Source organism: Mastigoproctus giganteus, chromosome 3 (genome assembly GCF_048544385.1).
Source record: "Mastigoproctus giganteus isolate SK-2022 chromosome 3, ASM4854438v1, whole genome shotgun sequence".
Classification (NCBI taxonomy): Eukaryota; Metazoa; Arthropoda; class Arachnida; order Uropygi; family Thelyphonidae; genus Mastigoproctus; species Mastigoproctus giganteus.
In genome coordinates this window covers 197,827,961-197,854,364 of record NC_143577.1, presented here as the reverse complement: position 1 = coordinate 197,854,364, position 26,404 = coordinate 197,827,961, and the positions used below count along the sequence as shown (strand labels likewise).

The 26,404-nt window shown below is 39.4% G+C and overlaps 1 protein-coding gene across 7 annotated transcripts in view; it reads right to left on the bottom strand.

The window, feature by feature from the left end:
* LOC150088559 (uncharacterized) overlaps positions 1-26,404 on the bottom strand; it is a 478,816-nt gene that overhangs the window by 181,220 nt on the left and 271,192 nt on the right. For all 7 annotated transcript variants that reach the window (XR_016546738.1, XR_016546737.1, XR_016546739.1 and 4 more), the window contains one exon: positions 22,401-22,484. Coding sequence is in view for 4 of the 7 variants with exons in the window: in XM_090369563.1 (XP_090225689.1) it covers positions 22,401-22,484 (84 nt within the window). In the remaining 3 variants the exon portion in view is untranslated. The remainder of the gene's footprint in view (positions 1-22,400; positions 22,485-26,404) is intronic.

Genomic DNA, 26,404 nt, shown 5'->3' with positions numbered 1-26,404 from the left:
CATTGACGATTTATCGAACAATATCCTGTAGAGATAGGGACGTCATAATCCCACTGTACAAGGCAACTGTAAGAAGATAATTGGAAAAACCATGTCCAAGTATGGAGACCCCACCTGAAATAAGATATTGGGCTTCTTGAAATGGTCCAAATATGAGCAACTCGAATGCTGAGATTGACAAAAGAATAAAGATAGAAAGAAAGACTTCAATTATGTGGACTACACAGCATAGCAACCAGACACCTCATAGGGGGGGGGTGACCTGAGTGAGGTTTATAAGGCTCTGACAGGGATTAGTAAAATGAAAGATGGAATTTTCATTGTTATAAAAAATTACAAAACTAAGGGCCATAAATTCAAATTACATAGTAAGGGGTTTAGGCTAGATTGTGGAGGAAGTTTTCTTTTATCCAGCAAGTTGTTGATTATTGGAACAACTTGCTTCCGCAGGTAGTTCAGGTTGACAGTTTAAAGAAATCAAAGGTGGTTAATTGGATTAGTTACTTTTTTTTTTTTTTTTTTTTTTTTTACGAAAACCCCACACACGAAAGGTATCAAAACCTATAGTATTTAGTACCGTGCATGGGTTGAAGGAGAAGCATGGGGGGAGGGGGATGCCGGAAACTTTGCTCCAGAGACTAAACATGGGTTTCACAACTTCAAGCCTCCAATAAGCAAAGTGGTGGTATACATGTGAGGAGAGAAACATTTTTCTATTCTTTTTTCTTTGCATGTGCAAGGAATTCATAGGCTTTTTTGCAAAAGCTTATGAATTCCTTGCACCATATGGCTACTAATATGAATTACCTTTTGGAATGCAATTATTTCAATTTACTCCAAATGTCATAAGCATTAGCTAGCTTGGATATGAAGTGGTCTCTGCCTATCCTAAGGTTGGATTATGCAGATATCAGGTAAGTTGCATTCATCAGCTATCCATTTGTTTGTACTCAGACTTGATTTTGTTTGTTTTGGATTTTATTGGCACATTAGCAATTAAGGTTATAATGCACCAAAACCAGGTCATATATAAAAAATGTATGCTTTCAGTGACCAAAAAGGTATAAAAGATATATCAATAAAGAAATAACAATAAAAGATAAAGGCAAGTAAAAAGGTTTACTGATTTTAAATAGCTAAAAACAGCAGACACGTAGTCATTGTCAGACAATAGCTGACTGAGTGTATAAGGCTCAGCCAGATGACTAAAAGCAGTAAAATAAAAATTTGTGTTCATGTTTATGTCTAAAACATGGACACTCGGTTATAACGTGGCAAACAGTTAAAACGATGCCACAATTCTCGGATATAGGAGAATGGTCTGCCCTCAGCACAAATGCATTCGTAAGATGACTGTGTCCTATGCAGAGGCGAGCTTGAATAACTTCCTCTCTGTGGTTATTGCAAAGACTAGACTGCCAGTGTTGGATTACAGGCTTTATCTGATAGAGCTTGTTTGTGACTTGCTCATGCCTTTAGGAGAGTAATTTAGCATGTATTAGCTGCCTGTAGTCCGTATAGGGGACTAACAGGCAATAAGTGTTGTGGGGTTCTGTGGTGATTTGGCTGCAGCATCTGCCAGTTCATTTCCCTTTATCCCAAGGTGGCTTAGAATCCAGTAGAAACAAATGTTGAATGAACACTCAGACAGAGAATGTAGTGTCTGCTGGCTGATTCTGGGTCATGAATGGATAAGGATTATACCTCATCTCCAATAAAGCCTGCAGTGTACTTAGAGAGTCAGTGTACATCATGAATCTTTGATACTTGTGGATTTTAATGTGGTCCAAGGTTAACTCTATAGCACAAAACTCAGCTGTATATATGCTGCATTCTCGGGGGATCTACCCAGATATAGTACAACTGGGAAAGATAGCAGCAGATCTGACAGACACCTCTGACTTCGAGCCATCAGCGAAGACAGGCAAGAAGTTAGAATATTCGGTTCAGTGGGTAGCACAGAGTTGCCGATAGACAGAAAATAAAGTTATGGCCTTCACCAATTTTTAATGGAGAAGTTGCATGATGGTAAGCGAGCATGCTAGGGTGGAAGTGTTTGCCTTGGTGACGGGGAAACATTGTCTACCATGAGGTCGAGCTCTCTGAGAAGCTCTTGGACATGTATACAAAATGGACTATTGGCAGTACGATGAGTGTTATATAGATTTTCCCATTGTGGCTCGAAAACAGATGTCCATGTAGGGTTGTCTGGCAGGGAGTTTAATTTAATCGTATATTTTAAAGACAATTAGTTTCGTCAGAATGACAGTGGTGGTTCAGTTGCTTCATCATATAAACTCTGCACAGGGGATGTTCGAAATGCACCAGTAACAATACAGATGCCTTTACCTATGTAAACTCTAGAAGGAAAGGGATGAATCAGATTGGTCCATTGGATATTGATGGTTCAACTGTTGATGATCCTGCTCACACTTTGCTGCCTCCTTTAATATAACTATCCCAGTTATATTAAAGGAGGCAGCAAAGGAAGTAAGCAAACCCTTAGCCATAATTATGACAGCTTCTTTGGACAGGGGAGGTACCCATGGACTGGAGATGTGCAAATGTGATCCCAATTCACAAAGAACGATCAAAGGGCAACACAAGTAATTATAGACCTGTTAGTTTAACTTCTGTTCCAGGATCTGGAACAGAAGTTAAGCACTGCAGGATCATCTAGACAAGACTTTAGTTATAGCTTGGACACAGCATGATTTTGTTAAGGGGAAGTCTTGTCTGACCAATTTGACTGGATACTAATGATTTCGTCACAAAGGAACTGGATGCAGGGAATAACTTTGATATATATTTGGATCTTAGAAAGGCTTTTGATACTGTTGCACATGGAGGACTGCTGCACAAATTGGAGCAGTGTGGCATTGGAGGCAAATTGCTGCTATGGATAAAGGGGTGGTTGAGGGGGAGAAGACAGAGAGTGGTAATCAATGGACACTGCTCATCGAGGACTAATGCTATTAGTGGAGTCCCTCAGGGTTCAGTATTGGGTCCATTATTGTTTTCTGTATTTATAAATGATACTGATGATGGTATATCAAGCTTAATGTCCAAGTCTGCAGACGATACGAAGGTTGGCAGGGTTGTAAAGGACACTACTGACACTATGCTGCTGCAACAGGATGTGGAAAGGTTGAGCAGATGGGCTGAGAGGTGGCAAATGAAGTTTAACATTGACAAATGTAAAGCACTACATATGGGTAGCAGCAACCCCAGGGTAACATATCAACTCTGTGGTACTACACTGACAGTGGTAGGGAATGAAAAGGACTTGAGGGTAATTGTGCAGGCAGCATATGAAGTCATTAGCATTAGCATATGATGCAAGAAAGCAAGCTTATGCAGCATCAGCCAAAAAAAAAAAAAAACCATCACTCCCATTTCCCCCCCCCCTGTTCGTTCGAAATACCTGTCCAGCTGAGTCTTAAATTTATTTAGGCTATCAAATTCCACAATTAGGGATGGAAGGCTGTTCCACCAACCAACCAACCATCTATCTATCTATCTGCTGCCTAAAGGCAAATTTATGCACATCTATCCTACATCTGTCTTTCCTCAATTTGAATTTATGCCCTCTCAGGTGATTATTCTGAGCAAGAGGAAGAATCCCATCAGCATTGAGCATGCTCAAACCATTCAATGCTTTTTACACCTCTATCAGATCACCTCGCCGGTGCCTAGTCTCCAGACACTATAATTTGCAAAACTTAAGCCTTTCTTCCTAAGAGCAACCCTTTGTTCCATTCATTAATCTTGTTGCTCTTCTCTGTACTCCTAGCAGCAGCTCTACATCCTTCTTGGAGGATGTAGAGCTGCTGCATTTTCTGAGCAGTGCAGATGCAAGAGTAGCTCATGGTGTCTTGTCAATGATATACAGGAATTTTTCTAGCAGGGATAAGGGGGTGTTAACCCCTTGTATAAGTCAATGGTCAGGCCACAACTTGAGTACTGTATACAGTTCTGGAAGCCTCATTTTAAGAAGGATGTAGAGCTGTTGGAACGAGTACAGAGAAGGGCAACAAGGTTAGTGAATGGAACAAGGGGTTGCTCTTACGAAGAAAGGGTCAATGCTGATGGGATTCTTCCTCTTCCTCAGAATAATCACCTGAGAGGGCATAAATTCAAATTGAGGAAAGACAGTTGTAAGACAGATGTGCGGAAGTTTGCCTTTAGCCAGAGGGTAGTCGATTGTTGGAACAGACTTCCATCTTTTGTTGTGGAAGTTGATAGCCTAAATAAATTTTAGGCTGAGATGGACAGGTATTTGGAACGAACAGAGGGGTGAAATGGGAGCGGTTTTTTTTTTTTTTTTTTTTTTTTTTGCTGATGCTGCATAAACTTGCTTTCTTGCATCGTATGCCTCTTCTAATGCTAATGCCTTGGTGGTGAACTGGGTCTAGTCACGTAAGTACACTGTTTCTAGCTGATATGTACACTTGGGACCCATAGTCTAATTTAGATTCAGACAAATGCACGATAAAGGCGGAGTAAAGTGGAGCGGTCTGTTCCCCATTTTATTGGAGGAGATAGCACATAGGAGGTTCAACCCTCTTGTGCACTTTGTCCTTGGTTGAGGAACATATGGTAAAAATGTTAAATTCTTATTGAAAATGAGCCCCATAAATTTTGTCCCAGGTCTACTGGAATGATGTTGGAGTTAAAGTTACGGTTCAGGGTGAAGGTTCCATTTGTGACAAAAGTGTACTCAGACGATCTGTGGTGAGAACCTAAAGCCATTAGTCACTGTTGATGTGGGAAGTGGTATGCTGCAATTGTCTTTCTCATATTGCATGACTGCAAAAAGATGCTAAACTCGTTTACAAAGAGAGCACTGGTTACGGTAGGAGGAATTTGTTCAGTAATTGAGTTTCATAGCAAAAAGCGTAACACTTAGCACTGCTCCTTGTGGAACTACCTCTTCTTGGCAAAATGACCGGGAAAGGGTGGCTCCCACACGAACTTGGAAAGACCAGTCAGCAAGGAAGTTTTTTTATAAAGAGGGCAATGTGTCCCCCAAGACCAAAGTTATTTTTATTTTAAAATTCCATATCTCCAAGATGTGTCATATGCTTTTACCATATCAAAGAAACCCGACATCTGGTGCTCACGTTTCAGGAAAGCATCATAAATAGGTGTTTCCAGGTGGATTTAATGGTCAAGTGTTGACCTGTTCCTTCGGAAGCAACACTGTATCCTAGAAAGGTTTAGGTGAGAAAGGTCGTTAGCTTCTAAATACCACAAAAAGCAAGGACTTTCGGCAGCACCTCCATAGCCAGGTGGGCAGTGCTTAGCACACGCTTCTTGATTAGACCAAGGTTCGAGCCCGTGACCACCAAATACGGAGAGGTCAGGGAATGATCAACGCATATCCCCGGAGCAATATGGCCTTAGTTGCTAATGCTCCTAAAAACCAAATAACAAACAACAAACACTCATCGTTCTTTCCAGGACCTTGAACAAGCAGCTTGTCAGAGCAATAGGATGGAATTTTTTTGGTATTTTTGGATCCTTTCCTGGTTTCGGAAAGGCAAGGACGGTTGCCATGTGCTATGAGTCTGGAAACATCTCTTCAATACAGATTCTATTACAGAGACAGAGCAAACAATCCATGGATTCTGATGAAAGGTGTTTAATCATCTTATAATGGATGTCGTCTGGCCCAACTGCACTTGCCTTGGATAGTGAGAGTGCTGCTTTCAGCTCCCACTGTGTAAAGAGCTGATTGTTAGAAGCCAACTATGGTGATGTTTTTCTGATCTGTTTCAGTGCAAGGAACTCTGGGGAGTAGGATGTTTCTGAAGCACTTTAGCGAATGCCTCCCCAAGAGTATTTGCAATTGCAGTTAGGTACGCAATTGTACATCCATTACGTTCCAGGATCGATGAAGGGTGTGATGTGTATTTGCCCTTCATTTTTGAACTTTGTCCCAGATGGCTTTGGGAATGGCAGCCCATGTGAGAGAATATGCAAATTGGATCCAAGGTTCCTTTTGGCTGTGACGTTTGATGTAATGGCACATGTACTTTTGAAGGCTATTAAATTATCTGTGATGGGGTAATGACGAAATATATTCCCATGCTTTGTTTTTAGCCTTTCTAGCTGCTGTGCATTCTCCATTCCACCATGGTTTTGGAAAATGTGGAAACCGGGACGATGTCCTTGGGTTTGTAATTGATGCTGTCCGGACAATACTTTCTGTGATCTGCTTTACTGACTCATTAATTGGCTCCTGGCTGACTGTAGTGATACTGAACGTTGCCCGATGTCAAAAGGTATTCAAGTCGGTGTGATCAGTCTTCCAACGTGGTAACCTCAACTGGTGACATTATCTCCCATTAGAAAGGTGGATAACACTGGGAAGTGATCACTAACCATAAGGGTTTCTTCAACCTCCCATGAACACAGAGCCAGGAGGGAAGCGGAGCAGATGGAACGATCAATGGCAGTAAATGTATGGGTAGCCATGTGGAAAAAGATGTTAGACCCCACATTTGAAGGGCCAGGTCATTGTTTTCAAGCAATCACTCAATAATCCAACCTGTTCTATTAATGTCAGAATTACCCCACAGAGTATTAAATCCATTGGTAAAAAAAATTCAAATCCCCAGAAAAATGGGTGGCAATTAATTAATGAGATCATCAAGGTCTGCCTGACGGATGTCGTTCTCAGGTGGCAAATAGATGGAGCAAACAGTTAAGAGGAACCCTACTGTAAGAGGAACTGCTAAAGCCTCCAGATTAGTGGCATAAATTAAAAGGGGGTGTGGTTACCCACAAGGATGACTTCTCCACCGTGGGCAGGTCCATCCCCAGCTCTGCCTTTGCGAATAACTGAACAGTTACTTAAGAAAGGGCCTCATTTGCCTTTAAATACGTCTCCTGTAAGCAAAAGCAAGTTGGCTCATGCTTACTCAAGAGAGTCTTGATGTCACCACAATCTCTACCGAATTGCTGGCAATTCCATTGTAGAAATTTAAACGTACCCATTATTTAGATTTATTGGGTCGACCTCGTGGCTTCTGAAGGGCTTCGTTTTCTCAGTCCTGGATTTATCTCTCTTTGGAAAGACTGGACATTGACCTTTATCCATATCTTCTTCTTTCACAAAACGTTCCAGGACATACTCGTTCTGCACCTCCTTATCTTCTACATCGACTGTTTCTTGGATTGTAGGTTGCTGTTACAATTTCTTTGGAGTTTCTTTAGCACTGTGTTTTGGAAGTGATGGAGGTACAGATATAAGAATGGCAGCTGACTGTGATTTTTGGAACAATAAATAGCGTGCATTAGGAGTAAATGGTGGTAGATGACTCTCATCAACCGGTGCAATACCACCACTTTGCTTATGGGAGGCTTGAAGTGGTGGAACCCATGTTTAGTCTCTAGAGCTAAGTTCCGGTCAACCCTTCCCCATCTCTTCCATCATGCAGTATGACTGATGTCTTTTGAGATAATACCATAGCAGGATCCAAACTGCTGACACTGAGGGTACAGCTCTAAAACGGAGCTCGCAGGGTGGTCATTGGTTAATACACCGGACCGAAGCTATTGGTAACTCTCTAGGAGGCTTCCGAATCAGCTAGTGTATAACCTTGCTACCTCTATTCTGCCAGATAGTGACCGGAGGGAGTCCGAGTAGTGTGAATGTGGGGAGCATTGTAGAGGCCAAGTTATGTAAAGGATCTGGGTATATTATTACCATGTGTACACCAAAAAGATCTAAACCTCACAAACACTTCCTAGTTCATTTCACAAATATATGTGGTCTCAGTTCTAATCACAACAATGTCCATTTCCACTTACAGTCTGCCAAACCTCATGTAATTTTTCTGACAGAATCTCAGTTATCGGTCAATTCAACCACTGCTCATCTCAGTTGCAAAAAATTATTCGCTGTATGATTCCTTTCACTTCAAAGGTGATACTTGTGCATATGTCTGTTCTGATATTCTTGTCTGGCACTTAATGATCTTCTCTCTCTCTCTGCTTCAAATTCATCTGATGTCTCTACCGTTCTTCCAACTCCACTAATCACTTGGAACTCTGACTTCCTCTCTTTGCAACTTGATTTTTTCCAGTCCAACTTTCCTAACAGTGAGGTAATTTTCCTTGGTGTTTTTAATGTTCACAACCCCAGTTGGCTTCCGTTTTTCTATTCACACAGACCCAGCTGGTCTATATGCTGAGGCTTTTGCAATTACTAACGGCCTCACAGAGATTGTTCATTTGCTTACCAGAATACAGGACAATACTAACCATATAGCCAACATGCTTGATGATTTTTTCACAAACAACCCTTCTAAGTACACGGCTGAAATGAATAGTCCTTTAGGCACTGGAAATCACAACTTGGCGATTGTCTCTTCTTCAATGGAGCCTTTATCTCATGGCTATTAACAACCTCGTGTTGTTTGGCTTTAAAAGAATGCAAAATGGAATGACCTGCGAAATTTCTTTTCTTCTTTCCTTGGTCAGATTACTGTTTCAAAGCCTCTGATGTCAACGTTTGCTCAGACCGTGTCAGTGAAATTATTCTTGCAGGAATGTAATCCTTTATCCCACACTCCACTTTAAAATCTCGTCCTTTATCTAAATCTTGGTTTTCCAATAAATGTGCTAAGGCTGTTGAAGAGAAGAATGTTGCATATCATAATTGGCTTGTTTCCAATTCTTCAGTTTCATTTTCTGCATACACCAAAGTTTGCAACAATTGAAAAGCAGTTATTAATCAGTCCAAACTAGAGTTTGAACAGGCTAAGTGTAGAAAACTTGCTTCTTCCCTAATGGTAGCATTCTGGTGTCTTGGCAAAGCTATTGGCCACAACGTTTGCCCACCTCTGCTCCCACCTCTGTCAAAACTAGATGGTGCTATTGTCAAAGATGGTGGATAACACTGGGAATTTATTTGTAGTTCAGGTTCGGGATGGAGAGCTCGCTTCTTGCAAAAGTGAGTGACAGTGCATTTCTTTTCTGAGAGTCTGTAACCGTCCGTGAAGTCCAGGATTCTATTTTGGTTATGGCAAGTTGTAGCTGCCATTCAATGGTATTCATACTTTGAGATTAACATGAAATGGTAAGATCATCTGCATACATATAAGTTTGAACAGTTTTTGGGATATCTCGTGTCATACTACTAACTCTGATTGAAAACAGTGTTGGACTGAGTACTGATCCCTGCGGGACTCCCTCTTCCTGAATGTGAGATGTAGAGAGAGGGCGTTTCTGTATCGGACTTAAAAAGAGCGCAATTGCAGGAAATTTTGAATTATTTCCGGCAAATGGTCCCGAAGCCCCAGATGGTAAAGGTCCCTAATAATACCATGATGTCATGTTGTATCAAATGCCTTTTTAAGATCTAAATTGACCATGACTAGATGTTGTTTCATGACAAAGGCATTGCGGATACAAAATTCAACTTTAATAAGCACGTCCAGCATTGATATATTTTTCCGAAAGCCATATTGTTGTTCTGGAAGGAGATTCTCTGACTCCAGGAAGTATGTGAGTATAGTATGAACCATCCTTTCAAAAAATTTTCCCATGCAGCTCTTAAGAGATATTGGCCTGTAATTTTCAACACAGGAAGGATCTTTTCCTGGTTTTGGTAAGGCGATGACGAACGAATGGCGCCATGAAAAAGGATAGGCATTTTCGGTGAAGATCCGATTATAAAAAATTAATAGATTTCTCAACTCTTCATCATGTTAACGCTTTAGCATAATGTAATGAACTCCATCTGGACCTGTAGCGCTACTGGAAGATCTGTTTAATGATTCTTGAAGTTCTATTAATGTAAACGGTTGGTTGTACGACAGTGAGCGGTGTGTGAAGAAGTTGATTTTATACTGTTCTGCACCTGCTTTGATGTTCTGGAAGGTGGATGCATAGGTGGCAGAAGCTGAGATTTTTGCAAATGATTCTGCTAATGCATTTGCAACTTCTACAGGAGTAGAAATGTCTTTCCCTCTCCAATGAAGTATCAGGGAGGTGGGCGAGCAAATTTTCCATTTAATGCCTGTATTCTTTTCCAGATGACCCATGTATCTGTGTTTTTAGTAATGGTTGAGGCAAAAGCAATCCATGAATCCCGTTTCGCTTTCCACCTAACTTGTCTAGCTTTCAATTTTAGTCTTTTATAAGCAATTAGGTTACTAGTGGTGGGATACTTGCGGAAATTATTCCAAGCACAGTTTTTTGCCTGTTTGGCAATTAAACAATCTGTATTCCACCAGTGATTTCTGTGTTTGCGATAAGGCATGGATTTTGGAATGGAAGCATTAGCTTCAGTGAGAATCCGATTGGTATATAAGTATTTACTTCATCAATATGTTGTCTTTGAACATAACATCTGCCTAAGAGTATTTTGGCAGAATAGCCTCCCCAGTTTGCCTTTTTAAACTGCCAGTTGGATCGTCGAACAGGATTCGGAGTTACTCTTGTTTGTAGTGAGCAAATAATTGGAAAGTGATCACTGTTAAAGGGATCGGTTAATACTGACCATGTCATGATAGGAAAGACATGTGGTGAACAAACTGACAGGAAACAGATCCTGTTGTTAGGTGTATTAAGTAGGAGATCCAGAATTTAATAAATTAAGGTCATTATTGTTCTTGAATTCCTCCATCAATTTGCCTCTTCTAGTAGCAGACACCCACAATGGATGATGTCCATTAAAGTCACCAAAGAGACAAATTGGAGTTGGGAGTTGTGAAATCAGGCTGTCAAGTTCTGAATGCGGAAGTGGTAGAGATGGTGAAATATAGATAGAAACAATGGTAACTGAAATACCAACTACAATACGAGCTGCGACAACTTCTAGAGTGGTTCTCAATTGGATCGGCCTGGATGGAATGTCAGAGTTAACAAGAATAGCTACTCCGCCACGGGCGGGAGAGTTTTAACTCCTATCTCGTCTGTATATCACATAATTTGAGAATTTTGGTGAAATTTGGGGTGACAAGAAAGTTTCCTGCAGTCATACACCAATGGGATTGAATTGAGCTAGTAAATCCCTTAAGTCATCAGAATGACTACTTAGTCCTCTGCAGTTCCATTGTATGATGTTATACATTATTTAGATTTAGCTGAGGATGATTCGTCTGACTGTTTTTTGTTCGTGGGACATTTTTTCCGGTCTTTTTTTGGGAATGTGGGGCGTCCAATATCCATGGTGTCATCTGTATGGAGTTCTAGAATGGGCTCCTTGTTACCTAGCAGCTCATCTACGTCCATATTATTGGTAGGCGATTCCATTTTTTTAGAGACTGAGTGAGATTTTAATTGTTCTTTTTCAACTGGAACCAATGGGGTATGAGTAGGGATATGATTGGAGTATTTGTGTCTTTGCTAGTTTTTTTTGGAGGATTATGAAGATTATCTTTTTTAGAGGTTGAAAGTGTAAATTTCAGCCAATTCGCTAGAGAGGTGTTAGGTGGAACTGATACATCCGTTTGAGCTGCAGTAGAAACAAATTTTCGAGTGTGAGCTGCATAAGAACGACCACTAGGCATGGTCGACATAACTTGTCTACGTTCCTCAGGAAACAATGTGACTTTATTTTCAATTTTGTATTTTAAAATTTTCTTTCCTGTTATCCATAGCTCACAAGTTTTGGAAAATGCTGGATGGCTTCCTTTGCAGTTTGGACAAACAGGAGTTTTGACTGAACAATCCGTGTGATCTTTAGAGCCACAGATAGGACATATGGCTTCCCCTCGACAAGCCTGCTGGGGATGGCCGTATTTCTGACATTTAAAGCAACGAACAGGATTCGGGATGTATGGCCGAATCCGGCAGTTTAAATAACCAGCTTTAATAGAGGATGGTAAGTCTGGAGTGCTAAATATCAGAATGATGGATCTTGTTGGAGTAAGATTTCCATCTTTTTTCGTCATGATCCGTTTTACATTTACTACTTTCTGACTGCTGAGTTCTTGGAGTAGTTCTTCTTCGGAGACTGTAATTAGATCCCACTTGCTGATGACACCTTTTGATGAATTTAGTGTTTTGTGGGGAGTAATTTGTACTGTCAACCCACCAAATGTTGTTGTTTTTAACAGCCGCTCAGAATGTTTTGAGGTGGCTGTTTCCATCAGAAGGTCTCCGGATTGCAGTCTTTTAACCATTTTTGTTGATCCAGCAATTGACTCCAAGATTTTCTGAATTAAGAATGGTGGCAACTTACCTACAGGCTGGGCAGATAGAGAATGAATCACCAGGAAGTTTGGACAATCGTCATGACATTCTGCTTCTCTTTGCAGTCTTTTAGGTTGACTTGAGTCATGGTCAGTGTTAGAAGCTTCCGCTCTTGAGCTCAAAGGCTCTAAGTTTGGATAATGATTTTTATCCATGATCGCTCCTTTTGGCCCTGGGGGTTTGCTTTTACCACCCATGCCATGGGGAGGCAGGAGCAGTGCCGCTTGGTGGCCAAGCGTAGAGTTAGTAAGTTAGTACGGCTAGCTAAATTAAAGAAAAAGGTACTTGCCTTCTTCTGGGCTCTCTTCTTAGTGTTTTTAAGTAAGTAGAGCTACTTAACAGAAAATTTTAATTCTACGAGAAAAACAAGGAAAACTCTGTCACTTTGAGGAAAAACGCTTTATAAACACGCAAGAATCGCTTGGCACCCGGGGCCGGAAAAACCCGCAGCATCACTGAGAGGTTCCCTCATCACATACGAATGTCCACATCGAGGGGATTTTGTTTGCAATCAGACTTTTGTTAGCTTGAAGATATTAATGGCTTGCTGGCTGTCAGCTGGTAATATGTAATATAGTGCAATGTATAATCATGTATCCCTAAGCCAACCATTTCAGCATTTACATGATAAATTTTAATGTTTCTAACAGGTTCTGGGTCTACAAAGTATTAATTTAAGCTGAATTGAAAAGTAAAGGATTTTCCTTTTGGACTTAAGCAATCTCACATTTTGTTATCTGAGTGTTCCTTAGTGATTATACAAATTGTGATTTTTGTTTTAACATTATCTATCTATACATTATAAAAATTTTCTTCCTAGTGATATTTATTTCAGTCAATGGGAGAAGAGGGTGAGGCAATTACGTCACTACAAATGAAATTAATTATTGACAACTGCCTCTATAACATTCACCAACCTCGTGCAGGTGCTTCCCTGTCTAACGTTTGCTGTTCCATCGTAACGTTTTTTTGTATATTAATGAATACTGTATAATTGTAATTACAGTACTTTAGTATTTTGCAAATATTTTAAATATTTGTATACTTTGTAAATATTTCAGTGAACTATTTTAGTCCTGATATTTGGGATGCAACAATATTCCCCATGCATTATGAAACCTGAAGTAAAATGTCTTTTCCTAAGTGACCTATGTAAACGCAGGTAAATAATTACATTGTGATATTTATTCCACCTTGAGAATTCCGTGCACTACAGAAGCACAGGTAAATAATTACATACGTAATTTTCTGTCTGATTAGATATCGATAATAGTGACAGTGTTTTTTGTCTGGCAGCAACGGGTCTCCCTAACTCTGCGTTTTCACTCTGTGCAGAATACAATACTCTGCATAAGGCTAGGGTGCTTGTTAATGTGCATTTTCTGAAGTATTAGTGTGAGTTGTGTTGTTCCTCTGCCCACTTAGCCTGGGGGCATGTGGAGAGCCACTAACATACTCAGTTTCCATCACCGCCCCGGGGAGGCAGGCCAGGACACATTAGGAGAGAAGAAAGCTCTGATGGGGTGAATCCTAGTGTAGCCTAGGCATCCAAGGAGAGCACTACCCCCCCCTCCCAATTATCAGAAAGGAGATAACAGGGAGATAGGAAGAGGGTGGGATAAAAGGAGCAGAAAACAGAGGGGGCAACAGTTGAGGCACTCATCTGATTTGAAAGTGGGGGACAGTAAGGAAACCCCTGGTACAGGACGTCCATCCTGGTCCAGAGGGTGGGAGTTGAAAGTGGGTGGTGGGGTGGTCACCATGCAAAGGGTGGTAGGGGCCACCCAGGGTGGAGAAAGGGGTTTGGGAAGGAGACTCAACCACCCCAGGTGGTAGGAATAAAAGAATATAGGGAAAGAGATTCTTATGGTGGGGCATGCTTTTTGCAGCTGTCCCACGCTGGCCTGGGGGTTACCCTAATGGCCAGTGTCAGCTTCGATAACCATGAGGCCCCTGAGGGACAGTATAGCCATCAGTCAGTCCAGTGAAGAGGCTAAGATAGAACATGCAATTAATAATAACTTTCATTCACTCAACATTCGTACAATTTTACTTTTTAGTTGTTTCTTAAACTTTCTATTTTCTTTTATATATTAGATTAGATATCGATCAGTGCATTTCAACAGGTGTGTCTTTTATGTAGAAAAGATTTGCTTTACTCCATTCTAGGTCTACATATTACATGAAAAAGCAAGCACAGGGTTGGCAAGCAGGGGCAAAGGCCCCTAGTACTCATTACAATCTAGTAATAATTACCACCGGCACAGTGAGATTAAAAACATTATGCTTTCAGCAGTAGAAAAATAACATTTATTTAACCGTAACAGTTTTCCTACACTTTAAAATTTTTGTGGCAACATTCAGTAGCTCTAATTTTGTATAATGCCATGCCTTGCAATTAGCTGTTAGCTTACATTTAATTTAACAATCTGTAAATAACTTTTCCTACATCTTATGAATGATGTGAAGGGATTTCCCTGTTGGCATATTCTTTCCCTGCTAGCAACCCATCACACTTCAGTTTCATTCATTCAACAGCATCTTTGTGGTAACTCCCTTTATTTAAAAATAATTTCCTCTTGTTGTTCTTCTCTTTTCTCTTTTGCCTCCCACATAGCAAGTTTATGCTCACAAACAACCGTGCATACTTCTATTTCTGAAAATCAGATGTCAAACTGGCCAACAGATTAGCAGTTGGATTTTTTTAAAATGTTGCATAACTTTATAACCACCCTATACATCACTGACGCTGCCATTACTGTTCAATAATACCTGAGCAATTTATATTAATGTTTATCTTTAAATCAGGCTTTTTTTCTGAAGACGGACCACTGCACATTTCTGCAGCACAGTGGAGAGGTGGAGTTCACAATCGTAGCATCATATGCCATTGACCAATTAAGATGCACAATGTAATTAATTCCCATTACATCCATATCTAAATTACAAGAAACAAATATGAAAAAATCTCAAATACGACCTACATATTACTATCTTGAATTAGAATAATGGGCAGTCGTTAAATTATGAAGACCATTAAGGGAAACATATTGAACCACTTAAAACCAGTTGCTAAACCAAGTCATCCACCTGAACATTATTGTTCACGGTTTAGGCCTAAATGAATGTCAGATGAACTAATGAGACATATGGCAGGGAAGAAAAATGCATGGGATACATATAAATTAATGGGTGACATGGAAGCCTATGATAGATATAAGCTGGTCTGTAACCAAGTCACAAAGGAGATTAGGCAGGCAAAGGCAGATTGTGAGAAATCCTTGGCAAAGGATGCAAAGAAAAACAGAAGAGTTCTTTAGCTATGTAAACTCTGGAAGGAAAGGGATGAATAAGATTGGTCCACTGGATATTGATGGTTCAACAGTTGAGGATCCTGCTCAGGTGGCTAACAAACTAAACGAGTATTTTGCATCTACATTCGCACATGAGGAGTTATTCAGGAAGGGGAATTCCAGAGGTGAAGTAAACTCTGGCAGTGAACTGGATGATTTTGTAATAATTGAGAGGAAAGTGGAGGAGAAATTGTTGAAGATAAACACAAAAAAGGCACCCGAGGTGGATGTGATCTATCCAGGTATATTAAAGAAGGCAACAAAGGAAGTAAGCAAATCCTGAGCCATAATTATGAGAGCTTCTTTGGACTCAGGGGAGGTACCCATAGACTGGAGATGTGCAAATGTTGTTGTTGAAGTAGGATTTATTGGCGCAAGAGCTGCTATGGCCAAAATGCGACTATAACTTACGATTGTTGGTCAATATATGAAAGGAATTGTTCTAGAAGTGACTGTATACGTTTATCATTTTTAAGTATTTAAACAGTTCTGATAGATTGGCGTCATCTCCAAATATATGAGCTAGTTGCAAGGGTTTTTGTGAGTTGATTAAAGATCTGAAACATTCAATTCTAGCTGAACCATAGTGTGCACATTCAATAATAATATGTTTCACTGTAAGAATGGAACTACAGTGCGAGCAGAGAGGAGGCTCTTCTCCTAGCAGTAAAAAAAGGTGCGTTAGGTGCGTATGACCAATTCGTGCTCTTGCAAGCACGACCTCTTCGTGCCTGGTTAATCAGGAACTAGATCTCCATAGCTGTGGGTTTTGTTTTATTTCAAGAAGTTTGTTTGATATCTGATTGTGCCACTTTTCAGACCACATCTCTGTACATATCCTCCGTATGATTGGCTTGTAATCAGAAAAAGGAACTGGGATGGGATCAGAGCAAGCAGGGTGTTTTGCTGCTTTGTCTGCATGCTCATTTCCTGGAATTCCAACGTGGCTGGGTATCCAGCAGAACGTGACAGTCAGCTTATTTTTAGTGAGGTGATATAACTGTGATCTGATTTGTGTGAGAAGTGGATGGGAATTTTGTCGTTTTTTCCTGTAGGGCATTCATTGCACTTAAAGAGTCTGTGTATATTATGACCTGGATATTTAAAAGATCATTAAGGAGATTTAGAGCCATTTTGATTGCATATAATTCGGCAGTAAATACACTGCATTCACATGGTAATTGTACAGAAACAGTGGATGTAGGACTGATTACTGCAGCTCCCACGGATATATCAGTCTTGGATCTGTCTGTGTATATATGAAGACTGTGAGCATTGGTCAATGCATGGTCCGCATGTAACTGTCTGGAGTGTTTTCCCCACTGTAGAAAATAGTTATCGCAAAGAGGTATATACATTGCCCATGGTGCTTGTACTACATCTGCAGCTTGAGAGATGTTTCCTAGACAGATGTTCCAATTTTTGGTTAGCTCTTGTAGCCGGATACCAGCAGGTTTGTTTTCATTGGGTTTATTTTTATACAAATTTTCCCACTGAGGTTCAAACAGATATGTCCAGATGGGGTGAGAAGGGAGGCTATGTAGTTTGGCTGCATAGTTAAGGAGCAATATTTTTATCCTAAGATGTAGTTGTGGTTCGTTGGCGTCTATATACAAACTTTGTACTGGGGAGGTCTTAAAGGCTCCTAAAGCAATCCTCAGAGCACTATGCTGGACTGGATCGAGCCGGGCTAGTACTGTCTTACGCACAGTCATAAACTGGGGCTCCATAATCTAGTCGAGATCTTATTAAAGTACGATATAAGTGTAAGAGTGTGAAGCGATCAGCTCCCCATGTCATAGAAGAGATAACTTTGAGAACATTCATCTTTCTAATGCACTGAGTTCTCATTTGCATTATATATGCCTGAAAGGTAAGTTTAGTGTCCAGTACTAAACCCAAGAACCGGATATTGTTGCTAAGTGGTATTAGTTGGGCTCCTAACCCTAGCTCAGGATCTGGATGAAGCTGACGCTTTTTACAAAAGTGAATAGCAGTTGTTTTTGTTCTGGATAGGCGCTAGCCATTGTGGGATGCCCACGACTCTATTTTGTTTATTGAGAGTTGCAGTTGGCGTTCAATGGAGCGCATATTTATTGAATGGCAGGATATCGTAAGGTCGTCTGCGTATAGATAAGTGTCGACATTAAGCGGAATATTATCTGTTGCATTGATCAGCCTAACTGCAAAGAGTGTTGAACTAAGAACTGATCCTTGTGGGACCCCTTCTTCCTGAACAACCTTTTGGGACAGTGTATTGCGATAATGCACCTGAAATGTTCTATTTTTGAGAAAGCTCTGTATGATTAGTGGTAGCTGGCCCCGAAGTCCTGTGGCATAGAGATTTTGAAGTATGCCATAATGCCAGGTTGTATCAAAGGCTTTTTCAATGTCCAGGCAGACCATGACGAGATGTTCTCTATGGATAAAAGCATTCCGTATGTTGTATTCTGCCTTGATCATAAGATCTAGAGTTGATCGATTTTTCCTAAAGCCATATTGATTCTTGTTCATTACCAAATAAGATTCTAGAAACCAGACTAATCAAGCATGAATCATTTTTTCCATTATCTTACCAAGGCAACTGCTGAGACATATTGGCCGATAGTTTTGTGGTTCTGACTGATCCTTTCCAGGTTTAGGAAAGGCTAGGACAATTGAGTGGCGCCAAGAAAGAGGGAAGTAACCTTCTGAGAATAGCCGGTTGAAATATGCCAGTAGTGAATTCACAGCTTGATTGTTTAGATGTTTAAGTATCATGTAGTATATTCCATCAGCCCCTGGTGCAGTATTCGCTGACCGGTTTAGGGAGCTCTCTAGGTCCAGTAATGTAAAAGGTCTGTTATATGAGAGAGAAGCCGTTGTATGAAAGTTCAGTTTATACTTTTCTGCATTAGCTTTATGCTGTTTGAAGGCAGGCTCGTATGCTGCCGTGGCTGATATTTGAGAAAAGCATTCTGCCAGGGCATTTGCAATATCACTGAAGAGGAAAACTCTTTACCCTTCCAGCTTAGAATAGGCGTTAGTTCTGGGAGGTATTTTCCATTTAGTTTCCTTATTTTATTCCATATTTTTCTACTTTCACTATTTTTAGTGATGGTAGAAGCAAACCAGATCCAAGAGTCTTTTTTTGCTTTTTTCTGCACGTAACGTGCCTTGGCTTTGAGTTTCTTAAAATTAATTAGGTTCTCGGTTTTTGGATGCTTGCGAAAAAGATTCCATGCCTTATTCCGTTCTTTTTTAGCATCTCGACAATCACGATATGTCCACATAGATATGCCAAATATTGGCATATCTGTGTGGACCGATTATGACTTTGGGTATGGCACTGGTTGCGGCTGTTATTATCTGTGTAGTAACATGGTCGGTAACATCATCAATAGGCTGGTTTTTAATAACTTGATCAGGAGATGTGCAAATGTGACCCCAATTCACAAAAGAGGATCAAAGGCTGACAACAAGTAATTATAGACCTGTGAGTTTAACTTCTGTTCCAAGAAAGTTAATGGAGGCACTGGTTAAAGAAGCACTGCAGGATCATCTAGACAAGACTTCAGTTATATCTCGGACACAGCATGGTTTTGTTAAGGGAAAGTCTTGCCTGACCAATTTTATTGGATACTATGATGCAGTCACAAAAGAACTGGATGCAGGGAATAACTTTGATATTACATATTTCGATCTTAGAAAGGCTTTTGATATGGTTGCACATGGAAGACTGCTGCACAAATTGGAGCAGAGTGGTTGACGGGGAGAAGACAGAGAGCAGTAAGAAATGGACACTGCTCATCATGGACTAATGTTATTAGTGGAGTCCCTCAGGGTTCAGTGTTGGGTCCATTGTTGTTTTCTGTATTTATAAATGATATTGATGATGGTATATCAAGCTTAATGTCCAAGTTTGCAGATTATACAAAGGTTGACAGAGTTGTTAAGGATGCTACTGACGCTATGCTGCTGCAACAGGATCTGGAAAGGTTGAGCAGATGGGCTGAGAGGTGGCAAATGAAGTTTAACATTGACAAATGTAAAGTACTACATATGGGAAACAATAACCCCAGAGCAACATATCAACTCTGTGGTACTACTTTGACAGTGGTAGAAAATAAAAAGAACCTGGGGACAATTGTGCAGGCAGATATGAAGTTTTTTGAGCAGTGCAGACAGGCTGTAAGAGTAGCTCATGGTGTCTTGTCAATGATATACAGGAATTTTTCTAGCAGGGATAAGGAAGTGATTATTCCCTTGTATAAGGCAATGGTCAGGCCACACCTTGAGTACTGTATACAGGTCTGGAGGCCTCATTTCAAGAAGGATGTAGAGCTGCTGGAACGAGTACAGAAAAGCGCAACAAGATTAGTGAATGGAACAAAGGGTTGCTCTTACGAAGAAAGAGCTTAAGTTTTGCAAATTATAATGTCTGGATACTAGGCACCGGCGAGGTGATCTGATAGATATGTATATAAAGCCTTAAATGGTTTTAGTACGCTCAATGCCGATGGGATTCTTCCTCTTGCTCAGAATAATCATCTGAGAGGGCATAAATTCAAATTGAGGAAAGACAGATGTAGGACGGATGTGCAGAAATTTGCCTTTAGCCAGTGGGTAGTTGGTTGGTGGAACAGACTTCCACCCCTTGTTGTGGAAGTTGATAGCCTAAATAAATTTAAGGCTCAGCTGGACAGGTATTTCGAACGAATGGAGGGGTGAAATGGGAGTTTTTTTTTTTTTTTTTTTTTTTGCTGATACTGCATAAGCTTGCTTTCTTGCATCATATGCCTCTGCTAATGCTAATCCCATTAAAAAAAAAAAAGAGAGAAAATGAAAATAAATTTAATAATGTGAGTTAACATTCATTATGCTGCTAAATAATACAGTAAGGGAAAGCATTTTCTTTGTATTAAAGAAAAACAGCTTGATGTAATATGAACTTGTTAATGTTACATTTTACAAATAATTTCCATATGCATACCAGTTGAAATGCCACAGGAGTAGGTTCAGGAGTGGCTGCCAAGCATCAGCTTCTCCTACAAGATGAAAATGCAATCAAAATGAAAAGACAAAACAGTCTAAGTCAGAAAAGTGGCTCTGACCCCCCACCAAAAATATCCTGAGTGTTCTACTAGAACATATTGATGAAAGAAGAAAATATTTTTATGCAGTGACAGGTAGCACCTCATACTGGTTACTTGTCATGTGAATTAAAAAGTTGAATGGATACTTTTCTCATTTTTCAATTCATGCCTAAGGGTACTAACAGGTGTAATAGTGACAAAAAACTATCATGAAATTTTTTTTTAGAATTCTTTACAGGTAGTTATACAATAAATGAAATTACAGGGAAGCAAATGTCCTACTGTCTACAGTGGGAGGTCAATCTGTTCTGTATCAATGAGGATGCACTTTAAATAGACCTAACAAACTTGTTTCAGCATGACACTTTCTGCTTAAAGTGATTATGATAATGGTAAGCATGACATTCAAAGTACAGTAAGACCCTCGTATCCACTGTAGGTTCCAAGACCCACAGTGGATGGCTGAAACAGCAGATATAAGAAAACACCTGCTGATCCCATATATAACGTGATTTTCTTGTACATACGTACGTATAATAAAGTTTAACTGATAAATTAAACACACAGTAAGACGTTGCCAACATTAAATACGGTACCAATAAATTACAGAAGACTCTTGATTTACCGGGTCAGTGAAGACTCATAACCCACAAAAACCCATAAAATTCAAGTAATAACTAGAATAGGTATAAACAGATATTTTTCAAGTCGTAAATAAGCGACAAGAACCAGCATTATAAGTTGTCATTGGGAGATTAGTGTACCTATTATCTTGCAACCCCTGCTGTCTTCACACCTACTGCTCAAGAAAAAAAAAAAAAAGAAAAAAAAAAAAAAAAACAAACAAACCCCAAATGTTTAGTTTGATTTAGTGCATTGCGTCGATTGTTGTGTTCTGTCGCACCGCAAAAGGACAAATTTTTGTTTCATTATTTATGTCAGGTACGTCGGAATTTTGTTTCTTTGTTTAGAAATCGTGAAAATGATGGACAAAAGCAAGAGTTGTGCTTTCCAATTAAACAAAAACTTGAAAACGGTGCAGCAACTAAATCTCTAAAGAACCATTATAATGTTGGTGACCAAACCATACGTGACATTGTAAAAAATAAAGGGAAGCATCGTATTGGACACATGAGTAGTACTTGTTAAGTTCCCCCCCCCCCCCCCCATGGTTAACTGAATCAGCAGATCAGGGGCACAACTGTATACGACAGTTCTGGTCTTGTGCAGAATGGCACAAGACCTAAAGCTTGTGCCATTCAAGACCTTTAGGTCTTGAATTCAAGACCTAAAGCTTGTGCCACTTAATCTTCCACTATTCGAGAATAGTGGAAGATTAAGTGGAATTTACCTGCGGAGGATCTGTTTGAGGGGGTGGCACAATTTTAGGATCTCTGGAAAGAAAGGTACAGCTTTTGACACCTGTTGGTACCCTTCATAGGTCTACTAAGGTGAGAAATGGGGGAGGTCCAGTTAACAGTGGTCATGTGGCATACAATAACCGCTGGACTTTACTACTTGCTATCACCTTATAACTACTCTGTCCTTGTACCTTCATATGTATGTATGTATGTTCCACTGAGAATAATTCGCAATATGATTTATTTGTAAACTCTTATTACATTACTGTTTTTCTTTAACACAGTGAAAGCTTTCTGTTACTACAGAACTTAAAATGAACTCGAATGAAACAATATCCCAAAATATTCAGTTTATAACTAAAATCTGCTACCCCAAATCCCTTTCTTGAAACAAAACTTACTTCGGTAATAGCTACATCCTGAAGCAAAGATCTTATATCAAGTCGCAGAAAATGCCTGGGTGTTGGTTCCCACTTGTCAATCATCTAAAGAAATAAAGAACAAATTAAATCAAAAATCCAAGTATAGGAAAGACAATATATACATCATATCTGTGTAACCCTAAACCCCCCCCCATCCCCCAGTAACATCATTCTTTTTGCAATGTGTGAAGTTTTCATTATTTTAATTTCTAGACTTTTCTTGACATTAGAAACACTATAAAACAGAAGGCTATAAAATAACAGTGCATTGCTAATATTTATTGGTTTTCTGAAGAACTGCAACTGATTTAATTATGGATGGGGAAAGCTCATCAATAATTAAATTAGCTGCAGGCTTACAAAATATTTTGTATTAATAAAATTTAAACTTACTAGTTATTACTCATTATACCACGTGTATGGTGATTCAATATAGTAGCCATCTTATACAATTATCTCTTTTTAGTTAATTACATGAGCAGTTTTTAATTTTAATATTATTTGTGGGGAAAAGATGGAAGTGGGATTGTGTGCCAGAAGCAGTTAACATGGAAGAAAGTTACTACAAATTCAGAGTTCTTAGGTGAAAAGTATGTTGTTGAAGGGCTTTAGGCACATCAGCTAGTTAGACACCACATTATGCTTTGTGTGTGTGACCATCATAAGTTGTGTGTACTGTGAGTAATTTCCCTGGTGAAAACTCAAGTATCTCGGATTAATAAACCATGTAGTAGTAGTGGCCTGTGATGCAAGAAAGCAAGTGTATGAGGTGGTAGCTTATGCAGCATCAGTCAAAAAAAAAAAAAAAAAAATCACACAATTCCCTCCAAATGCCTGTCCAGTTCCTCCTTAAATTTATTTAATCTATCAACTACAATGACAGATGGAAGTTTGTTCCAGCAATTCACCACCCGCTGGTTAAAGGCAAATTTCCGCACATCTATGCTACATGTCTTTTTCTTAATTTAGGTTCGTAATCTGAATAAGTCAAATGATCCCATCAGAATTCAGAGTGCTCAATCCATTCAAGGCCTTATACACCTCAATCAGATCAACGCGCAGGTGCCTAGTCTTCAGCCACTGCAATTTGCAGAACTTAAACCTCTCTTGGTATGAGGATCCCTTCATTTCCTTTACCAATCTTGTTGCCGTTCTCTGTACGCACTCAAGCAAATCTACATCCTTCCTAAAATGAGGCCTCCAGACCTGTACACAGTACTCAAGGCGTGGCCTGACCATTCCCTTATACAGAGGGATAATCACCTCCTTTTCCCTGCTAGCAAAATTCCTATATATCATTGACACAACCCCATGACTTGCCCTGCCAGCCTGTCTGCATTGCTCAGAAAACTTCATATCTGACTGCACGATTACTCCCAGATCTTTTCGTTTTCTACCACTTTAAGTGTAGTACCACACAGTTGGTACGTTTCTCTGGGGTTACTTCTACCCATATGCAGTACTTTGCATTTGTCAAGGTTAAACTTCAGTTGCCACTTCTTAGCCCATCTGCCCAAATTTTCTAGATCCTGCTGCAGTAGCACACTGCCATTACTGTCATTAACAACCCTGCCAACCTTTGTATCATCTGCAATCTTCGACACTAAGCCTGATATACCTTCATCAATATCATTGATAAATACACAAAACAACAGTGGACCCAACACCAAACCCTGTGGGACTCCACTAATAACATTAGTCCAGGAAGAGCAGCACCCATTGAATACCACCCTCTGTCTTCTCCCACTTAACCATCCTTTTATCCATTGTAGCAACTTAACCTTAATACCATTCTGCTCCAATTTGTACAATAGTCTTCCATGCACAACAGTGTCAAAAGCTTTCCTGAAATCCAAATCTATGATATCAAAATTATTTTTTGCATCCAGTTCCTTTGTAATCACATCATAATATCCTATCAAATTCGTCAGACAAGACTTTCCCTTAACAAACCCATGCTGTGTCTGAATTGTTGCTGCAGTCTTGTCTAGATGATCCTGCAATGCATCTTTCACCAGTGGCTCCTTTATTTTTCCCAGAACTGAAGTTAAACTAACTGGTCTGTAATTACTTGTGTCACCCTTCGATCCCCCTTTTTTTGAATTGGGGATACATCTGCACATCTCCAGTCCGTGGGACCTCCCCTAAGTCCAAGGATGTTCTCATAATTATGGCTAAGGATTTGCTTAGTTCCTTTGCCGCCTCCTTTAATATAACTGGATAGATCTCATCCACCCCAGGTTTCTTTCTTATGTTTAACTTCTCCTGCACTTTACTCTCAGTTTATGCACCCTGCTACAATTTGATACCCTTTGCCATTTTCAAACCTTAATAACTCATGTGTGAATGTAGATGCAAAATACTCATTCAGTTTGTTTGCTATCTGAGCAGGAGCATCAACACTCGAACCATCGATATCAAGTGGACCAATCAGATTCATCCCCTTCCTTTTAGAGTTTATATAAGTAAAGAAATCCTTGCTGTTTTTCTTAGCATCCTTTGCCAAAGATTTCTCGTAATCTGCCTTCGCCTGCCTAATCTCCTTTGTGACCTGATTACAGACTAGCTTATATCTGACATAGGCTTCTGAGTCACTTGATAATTTATACACATCCCATGCATTTTTCTTCTCTGTCACGAGTCTCATTAGTTCATTTGATAACAATTTAGGCCTAAACCTTGAACAATATTTCTTAATAGGTATGAAACTTTTGTCAGACAACACTTACCCTTAACAAACCCATGCTGTGTCTGAATTATTTCTGCAGTCTTGTCTAGATGATCCTGCAATGCATCTTTCACCAGTGACTCCATTATTTTACCCGGAATTCACGATAAATTCCTTGAATGCTTTCCACTTAGAATTTACTTTTCATAATATCGTCAGTTGATCCCACTGTACTCACCTTTATGGAAGCAAAAACCCTTTACTTTACCGCTGATGGTAATTATATCTTTAAGTAAATCCCACTCAGTACACCGTGATCACTGCCACCCAGTGGTTCATTTATCTGCAAATTCTTAATATTAGTAAAATAATAAGGAGTTTACCTCAATATAGTAAGTAGAACACTTCCATATGATACCCTCTAGAAATTAAAACGGAAAAATCGACAACTTACCGGTACATTAGAGTAAAATATAAATAATTAAATAATCAATTTAACACAATTCAAATCAATTTAAAACAATTAAAAATCAAATTAACGCAATTAAAAGAATCTAACGAAAATATTCAAAACGATTTTCTTTCCTGAAGCTGAGAAAAGCTTCCTTCGCTTTTCTTCGCGAAGACAAATAATCACTATTTAAGTTTCAGGTTTAACCCGATTCGGTAATTTTCATTCTTGTGATCAAGACATACGGTCGAAAAGCGTTGTCAGCTTCAGGAAGGAAAATCGTTTTGAATATTTTCGTTTTATTCTTTTAATTGCGTTAATTTGATTTTTAATTGTTTTAAATTGATTTGAATTGTGTTAAATTGATTATTTAATTATTTATATTTTACTCTAATTTACCGGTAAGTTGTCGATTTTTCTGTTTTAATTTCTGGAGGGTATCATACGGAAGTGTTCTACGTACTATATCGAGGTAAACTCCTCTTATTATTTTACTAATATTATTATTATCAACGTAGAACATATTGAGTATTACAGCTCTGATTCATACTAGCAAATTCTTAATACATGAATGATCACTGCTGATAACCAGATCAAGAGTATTACCCTCTCTGGTTGCCTCTCGAACATGCTGCTGCAGAAAACAATCATCCAATAAATCCACAAGTTCCAGTCAATATCTGGAAAGTTAAAATCCCCAATTATAAGACATTCTGATTTACTAGCCCACTCTATTTCTCTGTACAATTGTTCATTGTAATCATTCGAGTCATTAGGCCTATAACACACTCCCTACTCTTATTTTTGCTTTCGCAGTGCTTATGTCACACCAAACTGATTCAACAGTGCACTGTTCATCTAAAT